Source organism: Nuphar pumila, chromosome 16 (assembly GCF_984573655.1).
Source record: "Nuphar pumila chromosome 16, dmNupPumi1.hap1.1, whole genome shotgun sequence".
NCBI classification, from domain to species: domain Eukaryota; kingdom Viridiplantae; phylum Streptophyta; class Magnoliopsida; order Nymphaeales; family Nymphaeaceae; genus Nuphar; species Nuphar pumila.
The window spans coordinates 86,007,677-86,022,838 of NC_143264.1; the positions used below are offsets into that span (position 1 = coordinate 86,007,677).

The 15,162-nt window shown below is 36.8% G+C and overlaps 1 protein-coding gene across 2 annotated transcripts; it reads left to right on the forward strand.

Annotated features, from left to right (window-relative positions):
* Positions 1-5,806: 5,806 nt before the first annotated feature.
* Positions 5,807-14,676, forward strand: LOC149813971 (casein kinase 1-like protein 10). 2 transcript variants are annotated; one of them, XM_089992190.1, is made up of 15 exons: positions 5,807-5,941; positions 6,130-6,624; positions 6,873-6,913; positions 7,569-7,638; positions 7,718-7,866; positions 8,004-8,099; positions 9,614-9,684; positions 10,318-10,379; positions 10,482-10,545; positions 10,659-10,743; positions 11,317-11,443; positions 11,560-11,633; positions 11,715-11,784; positions 11,885-12,024; positions 14,005-14,676. In XM_089992190.1, exons 2-15 carry the CDS (start codon positions 6,549-6,551, stop codon positions 14,290-14,292), a joined length of 1,413 nt encoding a protein of 470 aa, XP_089848316.1. In that variant the 5' UTR covers positions 5,807-5,941; positions 6,130-6,548; the 3' UTR covers positions 14,293-14,676. The 2 variants fall into 2 exon arrangements, with proteins under 2 accessions (XP_089848316.1, XP_089848315.1); XM_089992189.1 differs by having other exon boundaries at positions 5,810-5,990.
* The last annotated feature ends 486 nt before the right edge of the window (positions 14,677-15,162 follow it).

Here is a 15,162-nt window from a genome sequence, read left to right on the forward strand (position 1 = left end):
TTTAAAGCTGAAATTTTCTGCTAGACATTTCAGTACTATCGATGATAGCACAGCATTGTTCTAATGTATGCATGTACTTCACATGGGAGGGACACGTTCATAAAAGGAACCTACCGTTAGAGAGGATTGTGCAGTGATAGTAGTACTTGACCCTGACATAACTCTTTTTTGGACCACTCCCAAACAACTCCAAAACAAAATGGCAACATTTGCAGTTAAGCAGCAGCACACACAGAGTGAATATAGGACCGTGCCAAAATAATGTAACAGTGAAGCAAGCAAACAAAACTTTGCAATATGAGTAAAAAGCAACAAGAAGAAAGCTGTAGTAAAATTGAAAAGAAGGAAAATTGGTAAAATTACCAAAGCCGACTTGAATCCCAATAAATGACCACATCGTTCTTTGACCTTGAAGCTAGTTTTTTTTTTTTTTCTGACAGTTAAGCTGGGGTTAGACAGACCCCTATCAGATAATCTTTTAAGCCCCATGTGGCAGAGAGTTTCGAACCTGGGCCTTCAGCTTGACACAGGACCCTGCTTACCACATGGGATACCACCTCGGTGGTAAAAGCAAGTTGGTATACAAGTATACAGAGTTTATGATCATGATGAAGTTGTTGCAATTGGTAGGAGCTGTCAGTGCACATCTCCTACTTTGCAGGTTCAATCTCAGTGTGGTACCTTGAATAATAACTGGTGGGGTCTGCTTAACCCCAGCCTGCCTTTAAAATAAATAAATAAATGAAGTTGTTGCTAGTACAAAGAGTCAAAGACTATCCATCGAGAGCAGCCAAATCACTTTTAGAAAGTGATTGAGCATCCTCATCGTCCACAATGTACACAAAGGCCATGAGGTCCTTGTGGGATGAAGCAATGAACGGTGCAGATGTCAAATCACTTTATCAGGGTATGAATTCCTTGCTCCAAAGTCGAAGCCAACAAAAAGCTCTCTCCGTTGGGCAAGGTGACTGCTTGCAAGGGCGTAGCTAGTGGGGGGCAGGACTGGGCTGTAGCCCAGCCCTGATTCCATATGAAATAGATTTTTATCCATTTTTGTATCCCAATCCAGTCCTAGCCCAGCCCTGACTGCAGCAAATAGTTTGATTTGTCCATATGAAATAGATTTTTATTAATAATTGTAGCCACTTTTTATTTTATCTCAAAAAAAAAATTTCGGGGCGCTGCCACCGAACCCCCGACTATCACACAAATAAATGTTTTTTTCCTACACCCCTGTTTGCCCCCCCCCCCCCCCCCCCCCTCACATGAATCCTAGCTACGCCCCTGAGTGCTTGTGAAGTTTTCCACTGTGAACACCAAAATAATACCAATGGTTAATGTCTCACCTTTTGGTCCATAGTGGGACATCCAAACCATAGCAGTGGTTTCTTCAAAAAAAAGGAAAAAAAGGCTACCCATCATGTTGCATATCAAAAATTGACAACATGACCTGGTTTAACCAAGGTCCAACCGATTAATATGAGAGACTCAACTAGGCTCAAGTGGGTTCAAGAGCAGGAAACCTACTCGACTCTGGTCTACACAAGCTAAATTTGGTAGGTTAATTAATTCAAGTCTAATCATAGCACCGACTCTCAACACGTTCTATGCCAAATTCGGTTCAAGACACTCAAGCCCTTGATTTCACAGTAGAGTATTGATTTACTCGAGCTGTTTGACTGATTGAGAGGATCTAGTGGACACGATGATAACAAGTAATTTGGCCAACTCTTTGAAGTTTGGATTTGCTATACAAAGAATATATAAAGAGTAGCAAAATGGTACAAACAACCTCTATCAGCCCACCAGGATTTGCTTCCTTGGCTGGTATTCAAACCTGTGACAAAGACCCCAAGCAGTCGTTACCTGGCTCAACAAATAAAATATTCCAAACCCCAATTCAAAGATAATCTAGCCCCAACTGTTTGGCCTACCAAGATGGGTTATGCTTGAAACATAGGCTGGCTCATTAAATGGGCTAGCTTTGTGCTGACCATGAACTTACCTTAACCTTCCATATCCTAACACCCTTAGGGTGCGTTTGGTTGTCACGGAATAGGGTACCACCACACCCCTCCCGTAGATTCCTCTGCCGCGGAAACTTAATCGGATCCCCCCACAGGAATCGTTTTCACGGAAAAGGGGGTTCAGTGTGTAAAATGGCACACCTGTCCAAAAGTTTTCACAATGTCATGTTTGTTTTGGCATTGTGAGCTCTGCAAAAGCGCACACCCATCGATGTGTTTTTACAAAAACCCTAGATTTTTTATGACACTCAAACGCCCCCTTAATGTACTTGGATCCATGAAATTGAGTGGAATCCAATTCCATCAAAATTATTACATAGAGGAAAAGAAACTTTTGATGGAATTGGATTTTGATTCCATTCGATTCCCAAGATCCAAAGGCACAATGTCTGTGCAGTGATTTTTCTTTTCACGAAAGAAAGTAAATTGCCAAAGTGCCAAACTTGTTCATGGTGCTAACCAAACATCATCAAAGAGAGTGTGAGAGAAGGAAAAGTAAGGGTTGTGGAGAGAATAATTAAAGAGATAAAAACAACTAAAAATTAACATACTTTACAATAAAGATGATATATTTTTCAAAAAACCCAATAATTTTTAAAAATCTTCTCGATGTCCAAAGTCACAAATGTTTGACTTCATAATAACCATTTTAACCTTCACACAACAGACCTCCTAAGTTTCGCATGATATATCAGTCTGCTCGTTGACTATTATAAACACAAACTTAAATGTAGATTCACATGTTTTTTGTGGACCTCACAAAGTTCACATAACTATATTTGCCAACCTCCTGTAACTGAAACATATGAAAGTTCACAAATATTTCATTAAATTCGTATATATTGTACAAATATCACATGACCAAATATGTGAACTTTCAGTAACTGAAACCTTAAAACTTCATAAATATTTTATTAAATTCACATATATAGTTTTAAGTTTGCATAGCATCGTGCATATATCATTTGAGTAATTGCTTCTCAAAGAGATCCACAAATAAGTGGTGATTTGCGCATATAATACATTGCAAAGTTTTGTGAAATTCACATAGTAATTGAATCATATATAAAGTCATTTTTGCTTATTTTGTTTTTTTTTCTTACTTGTTTTTTGAAATAACCCTAACCCTTTTTCCTTTATAACTCTCAATATTTTCTCTTTTTTCTTACAGTAATTTCAGTGAATTTTTTTATTGCATTTTGATGAGATTATGCTTAAGATCTCTTTATTGATGTGCACTCATTGGCTTTCCATGACACTTAAATCCGGTGATTCATGTCATATCCTCCAATTTGATAGTCATCTAAATATCTTCAAACTGAAATATGTTAGTTGTTGGATTTCAAAACTATACAATGACCATTAAGAGATTTTGATTGATGTTTTATTTTGTAATATCCAAGAATTTTTAAAATACATTTGATCTAACCAGTCTTTTGCATCCTCGGCTAGTATTATGAATCACTCATGTGTTTGGAACCAATAGAACAGATGCATGCATCTTGTTGGATCCTCTTATCCTTGAGATTGTAGATCCTACAATCATAATTAATTTTGATAAAACCAATCTAATTAATCATTTAATTATACACACTGATATAACATTTTAAATATTGAAGTGCAATATATATATATATATATATGTGTGTATGTGTGTGTGTGTGTGTGTGTGACAATTTTATCATTGATTGAATATAAAATTGACAATTGTTGCAAATATCTTACAAACATGTACATATAAAATAACAAATGAACAAAGCATATATCCACGAGCACCGAAACTTGTTCCTCATTGTGACCCTCTCCTCGAAGCACCGAACCTTGTTCATTGTTGCATTCAATCTTGTGTACTCTTTACCGTAATCTCAACCTTTGATTAAGCATCTGATCCACCCACTTTTACTTCCCGAGGACCCTCACTCACCTCCATTTTTGGAGAACCCTCCATATTAACCTCAATCTTAGGGTTCACATCAGTGACCACATCTTCAGCTTCCTCTATCTAGAGATTGTAGTTAGCAACAACCCCAGAGTCAGCTAATGAATGAAACTTCTTCACCATTGAATCTACCTCTCTCTTCCTCCTTAAATGTTTCTACAATGAGAGACAAGACGGTAGCTACATGCTCATTAACAAATTTGTTACATTCATCCTTAGATTTAGACAATGCTTTAAGTGCTTGTTGTTGTTTGGCATGTATTAAAGGCGTTAGTTGATGTGGGTTTGAGCGTAGAAGTTTGGGTCTCAATTTATCGACATTACATTTTTTATGAAAAATGTCAGACACCCAGACTTTTGGCCATGGATCTGGCTTCCTCTCTACCCTTATATCAAGCTTACGTCGTACTTTATAATATGAATTATCACCCAATACATAATTTTTCTTCATTTGTTTTTTTCAGTTATGTTCTAACACTATCAGATGTTGTGGGTATTACCCCCTTCGAGTCAATATTCTCAGTCTCCATATTAAATAAATTCAATTTTTTTTACAATAATGATATAAAAAATATAGATAAATAAGCCGATAATAGAAACATGGCATAAGCCATTGATAAAACACTGTAAAAAAACAAACAGAATAACCTATAAAAAAAATCAACTCGTTAAGAAAACAACCAAAAGAAATAAGGAGTGTTGCCTAATTGTATTTATAATACAATATACACAACATATAATCACATAAACACTCACATGCAAATGATTTAATAAAAAAAAGACAAATTGTGCAAAGATAACTCAAAAAACATGTAATTCTTTCACAACATAACTAACTCATGCTAATGTTTCAAAAAACAACAAATTTGAGCCATTGTCTAAAAAAAATAGGTTCAACCGTTAAACATATGCTTACCAAAAAAAAATCATTGTCGATAATTTCTCATCGATGAAATATTTTTGATGAATCATCAAAAATAATTGCCAAAAATTATTGTCGAGGAAAAGCACACTAGGGACCACTGGTTGAGAACTACAAAAAAACCCTAGTTTATATAAAAATATCCCTCATGTGTGACAATCGTTTTTTATGCAATAAAAAAAACCACATTTCATGCTCGTACAGAAAACTACAAACAAAAATATTTGCAATGACATGAATTGTGAAGTTAGTACCTAATTTATGGACTTTTTGAGGATCATATGCGAAGTTTATATTATATATATGTGAAGTTAATAAAAATATTTATGATGTTATGATATATTAACACGAGGTTCACACTATATCTTACAAATTTCATGTTATATATGTGAATTTAGTATGATATTTGTGAAGTTTATAAGTTTCAGATTAAGATTAACATGAGGTTTGCAAATATAGTTATGTAAATTTTATAAAGTTTATAAAAAATATATGAATTTACATTTATTTTTGTAAATTTATGTTATATATATAAATGTAGTGTGATATTTGTGAAGCCTTTAGGTTTCTATTCAACAGGAGGTTCGTAGAGATAATTACGTGAACTCCGTGAAGTCAGAAAAAAAAAATATATGAATCTACGTTTAAGTGATAACGCTGTGCAAAGGTTAAAATGATTTTTTGAAACTAAACAGTTATTATTTTGAACGTCTTGAGAATTTTGAAAAATTATAAGATTTTTCAGTAAGCACATCATTTTTGTCTTATAGCATTGTCATTTTCCGTAAAAAGCAAGGCATGCACGTTAAGGGAGGGTTTGGGGCATCACCTGCTTAACGTGTCCCCCGGTTTCACCAAAATTGAGATCCGAGTGCTTCACCCTCGCAATTAGTCATTTTATCCAGTCCCCACCTGGCCACTAGGGTACATCAACAAAAGAAATTGAGAAGATCCCCCAATCCCCTTCTCCCCAACATCTCTCTCTCTCTCTAACCCACCACTCACCCCCCTCTCTCTCTCTCAATCCGCACCACCACCACCACCATCACCAGGGTACAGCAACAATTCTATGCACTCACCAACTCTCTCTCAAGAATAATTAGTGGGCATCTATTTTTTCATTATTTTCCTGTTCTTAATTTGCTAATCATTATTTCTTTATTCTATCATCACAAAAAATCAAAATGCAAGATCGCATGCTTTGTTGTGGGGTTTAACTTTCGATTGCCTTCCGTTGCTAGATTTCTCCCCCGATATCCCTTAAACCGTTATCTCCCGATGATCGTTCGTGGTTTTGGCGTCCGATCGTGATTCTGTGGCTCCGATTCTTATGGTGTTTCGTGGTTCGGATTCTTCGTCGTCTGTGGAATTAGGGTTTCGGTCGTCCGGTGGAAAGGAAAGTTAAGGTTCTGGACATGTCGGTGATGGTTGCTTTAAGGTTTTGGTGTCTTGAAGAATCGTGATTCGGGTTTCTTTCTGAGCGTTTGGTATCGTCGGTGATCATCGATGGGCGGAATTTGATGAGTCTTGTGGAATTAGGGTTCCTTGGTGGTGAAAATTTAGGGTTTTCTGGTTGGAACTCGAAGGGAGAGCGCGTGGTGGAAAAGAGGGTTTAGGTGTTTCGAGCTATTTGAATTAGGGTTTTGTTTCCAATTGAGATATGGAGCATGTGATCGGTGGCAGGTTTCGGCTCGGCCCTAAGATTGGAAGCGGATCTTTTGGTGAGCTTTATCTGGGTATGGCTTCCATCCTTGTTCTTTAATTACGCTTATTTTGTATTTCGTTCTCTGTTATTGGAGTTGTTAATTTCGATTTTCTTTCTAATCCTGTTTCAATTTCTGATTTTTTCTATTTGTTTAAAAGCGCGATTTTTTCTCTGGGATGAAAATGCTTTCTTAGATTATGAGTTTTTGCAAAGATTTTAGATTGTTGATCATTCAAAAGCCTGATATTTCTGGGATTTGTGCGATTGAATTTGTTACAGGCCTTAATACTCAAACAGGAGAAGAAGTGGCTATTAAACTGGTACGTCTATTCTTTTGTTTTTTTTTTGGTGGGTGGTGTCTGTTTGCGTTCTGAAACCATCCATATGTTTTTAAGCTGAATTATTTGTGGGGGGGGGAACTGTTGCTAGTAAAGAAATTAAAGATTTCCCATTGCGAACCTGGTTGCTCTTCATTTTGGTGTTTTTCCTGAAGTTGTTATGAACGTTTTATTGGCCATGGAAAAGGTTGTATTCAGTTTCCAAGCGTCATTTTTAGACGTCAGAAGAACTTGGTTGTCAATTTGATTGGCAGAATGGCATATTTTCCGAATTTTACCATGTCAATGATGTTCAGGTTCTCATTAATGTCTATCTTAGGAAAAGGAATAATTAAAAGAAACGTGATCATGATTATGACATTTATAATTATATCTAATAATGTTGTGGACTAATATGCAGCTCTACTTTCATGTATACTATGAATTCATTAAGTGATCGCTGGCCTTGGAGGTTACCCCCAAAATTTGTTTCAAAAACTTCAGGCATTCTGTTGAGGAAGTTTCCATATAGAGCTCTTCTGCTCCCTTTCTGCATATGTGCAGTATGATTATGAATAAAGTGTATGTTTGTTGACTGTCTTGTATGAAATCTTATGTGCTTCATCTTTTTAAAAGAGTTTTTTCTTGTATCTTGTAGGAATCTGTGAAGACTAAGCATCCCCAACTTCACTATGAATCCAAATTGTATATCCTTCTCCAAGGAGGAAGTAAGTATTGTAGCACAGCTATTTCCTTTAGCAACTCTAGTTCACAACCATATGACTTTGTGTGCTTTTGCAAATGAAGCCGGCATTCCCAACCTGAAATGGTTTGGTGTGGAGGGTGAGTACAATGTAATGGTCATTGACCTCCTTGGACCAAGTCTTGAGGACTTGTTCAACTATTGCAACCGGAAGTTCACATTGAAAACAGTACTGATGCTTGCAGATCAGTTAGTAAGTAACTGTTCTCTTGTACCCTATAGATAATACGATGTTAAAGGCAGTGGGGAACTGTTCTTTTCTGACTTCTGGACTGTTGCTGATTTTGTCTGCATGACTTTGAATTATCTGTCATATTTATTTTGATTTAGATCAACCGAATTGAATATGTTCATGCAAAAGGTTTTATTCATCGGGATATCAAGCCAGATAACTTCCTCATGGGCTTAGGGAGAAAATTAAACCAGGTAATGGTCTTACAAGCCTTTTAATGCATTTCAAATTTTCCCGATTACCCTTTCCTATCTGTTTATATCCATCCATCTGATATTTTCAGATACTGTCTTCTTGTTTGCCTTTTGAATGTTATGTGATCTTTTATCATGGATAAGATGTTATGTGTCGTGTTCGTGTAAAACCAAGGGCCACAACTAACAGATTAGACAACAGATGCCCTGGGTGTGAAATTATCAATTTCTATAGCGTAGATAAGTCTATTTCCTTTTAAGTGAATACCTGCTGACTCTTAGTCAAAATTTGTCACTGGTTAGCAAGGGAATTTCTTGGGAGATTTAAAGAAGTTGGTTCTCATCAGAAAATATTAGTGAAATAGAGAAAGTCTATAAAAAGCATATCTTGAAAAAAGCATAAAGAATTGAGTTTCACCAAGTTATTGTTAGATATGATGATGCTTCATGTGAGAATCTCACTTCAGTGATAAGCCTATTTTTACTTAATATTTTGATCATAAATTTATGTTGAAAATATCTAGTAAATGTCCATGGGAAATTCAACTCTAGGCAGTGATTGTGATACGTCATCATATCTTCATTAATGAAATGCATATTGCTATTCATGCTTTATCTCTAAGCCCTAACAACACATTATTAAAAGTATCGCCGGTAGATCTTATGTTACCTTTCTCAACGCCTGGTCATTATGAAGCCATTAGACATTTCATTTTGTGAAAAAACTCGTATACTCAAATCATGCTGAGTGTTTTGCTAATTTGATGAAGAATACTATTGTCTGATATGTGTTATTTCCTTGCTTTGGTTATGAACTTGTGACCCCACTCCATCATATTTGATTGCTGATTTTCACATATTTGTGTATATGCTTATATCCAATGAGTAAGCATTTGTTGTAAGTGAACCCACAAAGATTAGTAAGCTACAATAAAGACTAAACTTAGTGATCTCAAATTGATACATTATTCCTATAAAAAATGCACTTGGTCTTGCTTACTGTGGATATGGGGTTCTACATCTCCCTCTTTCCTTGGGATTGCAATCCCATGTTGGTATAGTGAATATGCCATCATTAGCAGAGCACCGGATTTCTTATAAGCAAACTAATAGATTGCAGATCCATCCATTTCTCATTTTGCAGTTTTAGTTGTAGATGTGCTGGTAATTCTTTTAAGTTTCCGATGTCTCTGATTGTGCATCACTCCTTGCGCTCATTGCAAAGCATGAATAGTCTTGTTGTTTGGTATGCTGATGTTCACCAGATGATGCTTTTACCCTGGTCTTTGTGTTGTTCAAAGGGACATAAATTTGTTGCTTAAAGCTTGGCATGGTGTTGTAGATTGTTTTGTTTAATCTCTAGTAAAACTCTATTCCCATTGTAATTCCAGTATTCTTTTTTTTTCTGAACCATGCAAGTTTGGTACTTTTTGATGGCCAATATGCCAATAGAGTTCCGTATGAGGTTTTGTGGTATGTCATAACTATCTTGGTCAATTTGCTGTCTGATGCAGGTATATATAATAGACTTTGGCTTGGCAAAGAAGTACAGGGACCTCACAACCCATAAGCACATCCCATACAGGTAAATCTGTTTCCTTTCCCCCTTTTTTCTCATTGTACATTTTTTTGTGTTTTTTTTATGATGACTACAATGCCGTGCTTTCTATATTGTATTTTTTCATCTATGTGTTTTTGTGTGGCTCATGTAAACATTGTTGGTTTTGGGAAGTAAAAAATTAAAATCCAATTTTTTACATGTGGCTGTGTAGTTTTTGGAATGACATGTAATTTTTGTTCTCTTTTCATGGAGAAATTTTCTATTGAAATAAATTCGGATGGTTAATGCCTGACAAGTTTGAGAGAAAAATCTTAAAGGCCTGACACTGACTTACAGAAAAAGATTTTTGCCTTTTATGTTGTGCTTGGTGATGTGTGGGATACTGTTATAGTGAAAATAGTTTCCCTCAAAAGTTTCTTATCTTGGCGATTGGTTGGGACACTTCTTGCGATAGAATAGGCATATGAAAATGCATTTTGGTGTAAATAGAATGTGGATCCCTCTCTCTCTCATCTGTTTGTTTATGTTGAGGACAAAGAAAGATTTTTAAGGTAAAGTAGGTTGTTGTTGCTTAGTCTGTCTTTCGTATTTTGTTGTTCCTTTCTCTTGTTTATGATTTCTCCATCGTGAGCGTAGGGATTAAATCATTCTTTGCAGGGAAAACAAGAACCTCACTGGAACAGCTCGCTATGCCAGTGTTAACACTCACCTAGGTGTAGGTGAGTGATGTGTGATCATACTTTGATTTTTTTTCTCTATATTTAGCTGTTATTCATTTGTTTTCTTTGTCATGACTTGTCTTTGCTTTTTCTATGAATCAGAGCAAAGTAGGCGAGATGATCTTGAGTCTCTTGGTTATGTGCTTATGTACTTCTTGAGGGGAAGGTCATTACTGAAATCTAGCTGTTGTTCTTTAGCTTGCTTATGGTCCTTAAAGTTTGATGAACAAGCTCTTTGTGCTGTCTTGCTTTTCTCTAAATTATTGTTTTTCATATCAGCCTTCCGTGGCAAGGTTTAAAAGCTGGAACAAAGAAGCAGAAATATGATAAAATAAGCGAGAAGAAGATGTTGACGCCTATAGAGGTATGATTTCTGAATTAGCACGATCCATTTGTGTGCTTTCTTGGGTATCCTTTGTGGAGAAGGTCTTAGTAGCATAGGCAAAATGTGTGAGTTGATAAAACCTAGTCTAGATTTTGAAGTTTAAATTGTGAAAATAACTCAAAGATCTGAATGGGTTAAAATGCAGACTGGGTTTGTCTCCCACGGCCTAGCAACTTGGCTTATCATGCACATTAAGCATGGTGAATTTGCTAAGAGAGCTACCTTATCCTGATTGTTGAGTCTCATTATCTGGATTGATTGGTGGCATGCTCAAATTTATGTGCACTAGCAAACTTTAAAGTCTTAATCAGATCTTATGTCCTTGTACACCATCATGAAATTTTCATGTGATTGCTGGGCAGTTTTTTGCATCTTATCCATGGAATTTGTATCTTCCTTCCCCCGTGGATAGGTTTCCTGGAGTCCCCTCATTGCCTAGATTGATTCATGACATGCTCAAACTTGTGTACACGGGCAAATTTCCAAATCTTAATCAGATCATCAGTCATCAGTTGTTGTGCACCATCTTGAAATATCCGTATTGCTGAACAGGTTCTTTGCAAATCCTATCCATCAGAATTTATATCATACTTCCATTATTGCCGGTCCTTGCGATTTGATGACAAGCCAGACTACTCATACTTAAAGAGACTTTTCCGTGATCTCTTTATTCGGGAAGGTAATTCTTGATATGGTTGATGCTATTTGTTTGTCTATGTGGTAGTGATTCCTTGAAACTGTAAAATGGTTATTGGTATGATCAATCAAATTGCTGATGATGTTTTGATAGTGCAGGCTTCCAATTTGATTATGTGTTTGATTGGACAATACTGAAATATCCACAGACTGGTGCAAACTCAAGAACACGTGTAAGTGCTTGCAACCTCTGAGCTGGTGTAATTTTTTTTATTTATCTTCTGGCTGAACTTATTTTATTTGTCCTTTTGCAGCCATTGCAAAACACTGGAAAAAGTGGTGCAGCTGTTGGCCCATCGGCTGAAAGAACAGAAAGGACTTCAGGTTTGAACTTCATTCAGCTTCTGCTTCAACTTCATGGTTAGCAAAGTTTCACTTTGTATGTTTCACAACATGGGGATCTGATCTTGTCTTATATTTCCAGTTGGACAGGAAATTCGTGATAGATTTTCAGGTGCAGTTGAAGCATTTGCCAGGAGAAGTAGTGGAGCTTTGGGACAACATGCTGATCATTCCAAGCAGAAGGGTTTGGAAGTTGAAGTACCTCTAGGTTTGAAAGATGCGGTAAGAAAAAAAAAGATGTATGTGTAATGTAATGGAGACCTTCAACAAATGCTCACAAGTGTCTATTAAAGACACATTAACCACAACCCACAAAAGGGCACAAATGAGAAGGCTCAAGAGTAAAATAATAATCTTTATTTAATTCACATAAAATGCTTAAAAAGCATTAATACAATGAGGGGAATCACCCCTATTTATACACATGAGAGGGAGGAAGAAGTGGGCCTTGAAGAGGCTCAAATAGATTAGTTGGATCTAGTCCAATGGCTATATTTCTAGCTGTTGACTAGTTTGAGTCTAGTTCAAAATGAATTAGACAAACTAAAAGAGAAAAATAAAATAAAGAAAATGAAAAATATGTAAATATACATAATATATATGTATGTATGTATATAATATGTGTATATACATTGGTATGTACACATGGTATATATATTACATATATATCATATGTATAACTATATATATACACTTTTTAACAGTATGGAAGGGAAAGATCACTCTCCTTTCACTTGTTTCAAGTTATGAGCTTGCATGGTATTTGGTGGTGTAGGATGTAGGATCCTAAGATATTTTTGTTTTACCTAGTTGTAAGTTCAGTAATTTGCGGCAGTCAAAGTTCCCAAGTTGTGGTCAAATTGCTAAGTCCTAGTTATAAACTCATTCACCAAGTCCACCAGTTTGTAGCTAGAGTTTTTTGTTCATCTATTGGTATGGAAAAATCTTCAGTCATGTTCCTAAAAACCTGTCTTATAGGTGGTGGGTTGGCAAAACTTTCAAACCTTATCTTAATAGCTAGTCTCCATTACAGATTAGCACGGCAACAAAAAGACTGGAAAAAAGTACCTCTTTTTTACCATTATAACCCTCTTAGCTGCCACCAACTTGTGAGATCTGAGTTGATTAGCCTTTGTTTATGGACAGCGTGCATTTGGGATGAGCTTTTCAAATTTATTGGTTAGTCTGATGATTTCCTTTTTCCTTCATGTACTGATGTGAAATTGGTACCTTGTAAGGTCTTTGGTTGGCAAACTCTCCGGGTAGACCTAGTGTGCCACCAGGTTTTTTCATCCTTGAACAATTGTTTTGTGTCCATAACCATGAACATGGAATTGGCTGATCCTTGATTCGTTCTGATGACCATGGAATTCATGGTTTTGTCCAATCTCGTCCCAGTTGGAATCTTTGTGTTCTGGTGATTCTTGTTCTTTTGTATTTTCTAGCATATTCTTCATTGGATGCCATAATGTGATGATGCATACCATTACACTATCAGGAGTTCTCTTTGTACGGATTTTTAAACCGAGAAGAGAGGCAAAATCTGCTTAGGAGTACATGGACCAATGTCACATTGAAACACATAAAGGGCACGAGACACCATTTTTGTGGGGTTTCCATTAAGAATAATAAGGGGACGCAATGCGGGGTTAAGTTGGAGTATTCTCTGTCTTGCTGTTTCTCTGATAAATGAAGGATGCTTATTTTGCTTTCTTAATAATCTTTTACAAAGTTTGCGCTGCTTAATGGTAAACTTATCTAGTTTTATCATGAGTTTCTGTTTTATTCAAATACTACGACAAAAAATGTTGCATGCCCAAGTTCTGGAGTCATTCACTCAAGTTCCTCATCATATGCCCACTGATCCAATCTTAAGTTTCAGGTTTGCCATGTATGGTGACCCTTTAACTTTTCGGAGGGGGGGGGGGGGGTATTAGCCTAGATAAGTGTCTGCATCTTTCAGTCCATAGCCTAGAAAAGTCTTGAGTTGTTGGATCCCTGTTCGGATACCTTTATCTCTCTTATTTCTTATTGAAAATTCCATGGTGTTACTTACCTCTTTCACACTACTGATGATGCTTTTATGGCTCTATTAGTTTGTTTTGCAATGTATTACTTGTCCATTTCACACTGCTGATGGTACTTTTGTCATTGCACTTGAGCCATCTGATTAGATACTGGAAAATGTCTCAAAACTTTCAGGCATCAGATGCTGAAAAAGGCCGTGGCTCTTCATCCAGAAATGGCAGCACCTCAAAGAGAGCAATTGCATCTAGCAGCAGGCCCAGCTCCTCAGGTGATCCTGGGGACCACAGCCGGACAACATCCAGGCTCATTTCCAGCAGTAATGGCTGTCCATTGACAACACAGCGTGTCCAACCTGGTTACGATGCAAAGCCCTCGAGCCTCTCCCGGGATCTGGGGTCAAGGACCAGTCGGGATGAGCTGAGGAATTTCAAGCTCCTCTCCGTAGGTGATAAGAGAAAGTGAAAAAAATAAAAATGAAAGGGAAAAATGGTGGTAAGAAACTGCTCTGACTTATGAAGAGGAAGTAAAGGCCCACACTAGACTAGATTTCTGTTACTGCTCCGAGTTTGAGCACTGTCTATATTGTCTTTTGCTTAAAAATGCTGATTTACATATGTATATGGGGAAAAATCCAAAAGATCCTGTCGTGATATATCTTTCACAGGTGAAATGGTCCTCAGTATCATTGACAGGTGGAAAGGGAGGTTTCAAAGACCATCACACCTTTGTGCTGAGGGGGGTCTCCATTGCTATTTGGTGAACACTGTCTTCTTTCTTCGTTAATTTTTTCCACCACGAACGATTGTGATATACGAGACTTTCTATTATCAAATCATTGTTCTTATATTGCTGATGTTACTAACACTAGGGTGAAATACCTGCAACTGTTGTCGCTCAAATAAGGAACAACAATGTGCCTGCTCTGAAATTTACTTGTTTTGTTATTTCTATCATCCTATGGTGTGGTTGCCTCTTTTCATGTGTCAGAGAGAGAGAGCGACCCAAGTTCGTATATTCTTTAATGTTCATGGTTGAGAGAGAGAGAGAGACCCAAGTTCATATATTCTTTAATGTTCATGGTTGAGTATAGCTTTCACACGACTGCAAGTGGCAATTGCAAAATCACAGCCGACTTCAACAGGGTTTCACATGGATATGTTAGGCAATTGTTACATGCCTCCAACACTGGCAGGATATCTCTTTGCAGTGAAGAGTCACTAAAAAAATAGGGAAACTGCCATACTGTTATGGGAGTGGATAAATTGGCTGAACGGCTGGGAACGTTGCTCAGACCCGGAGTTGTCTGGTAGTGATTTTAAAGTACCTATCTTT

Excerpts from the sequence above, each read along its gene's own strand:
- LOC149813971 (XM_089992190.1), top strand. The coding sequence starts at position 6,549 with ATGGAGCATGTGATCGGTGGCAGGTTTCGGCTCGGCCCTAAGATTGGA. Across the intron at positions 6,914-7,568 it reads AAGAAGTGGCTATTAAACTG|GAATCTGTGAAGACTAAGCA; the intron begins GTACGTCTATTC and ends TGTATCTTGTAG. Across the intron at positions 10,744-11,316 it reads AGATGTTGACGCCTATAGAG|GTTCTTTGCAAATCCTATCC; the intron begins GTATGATTTCTG and ends ATTGCTGAACAG.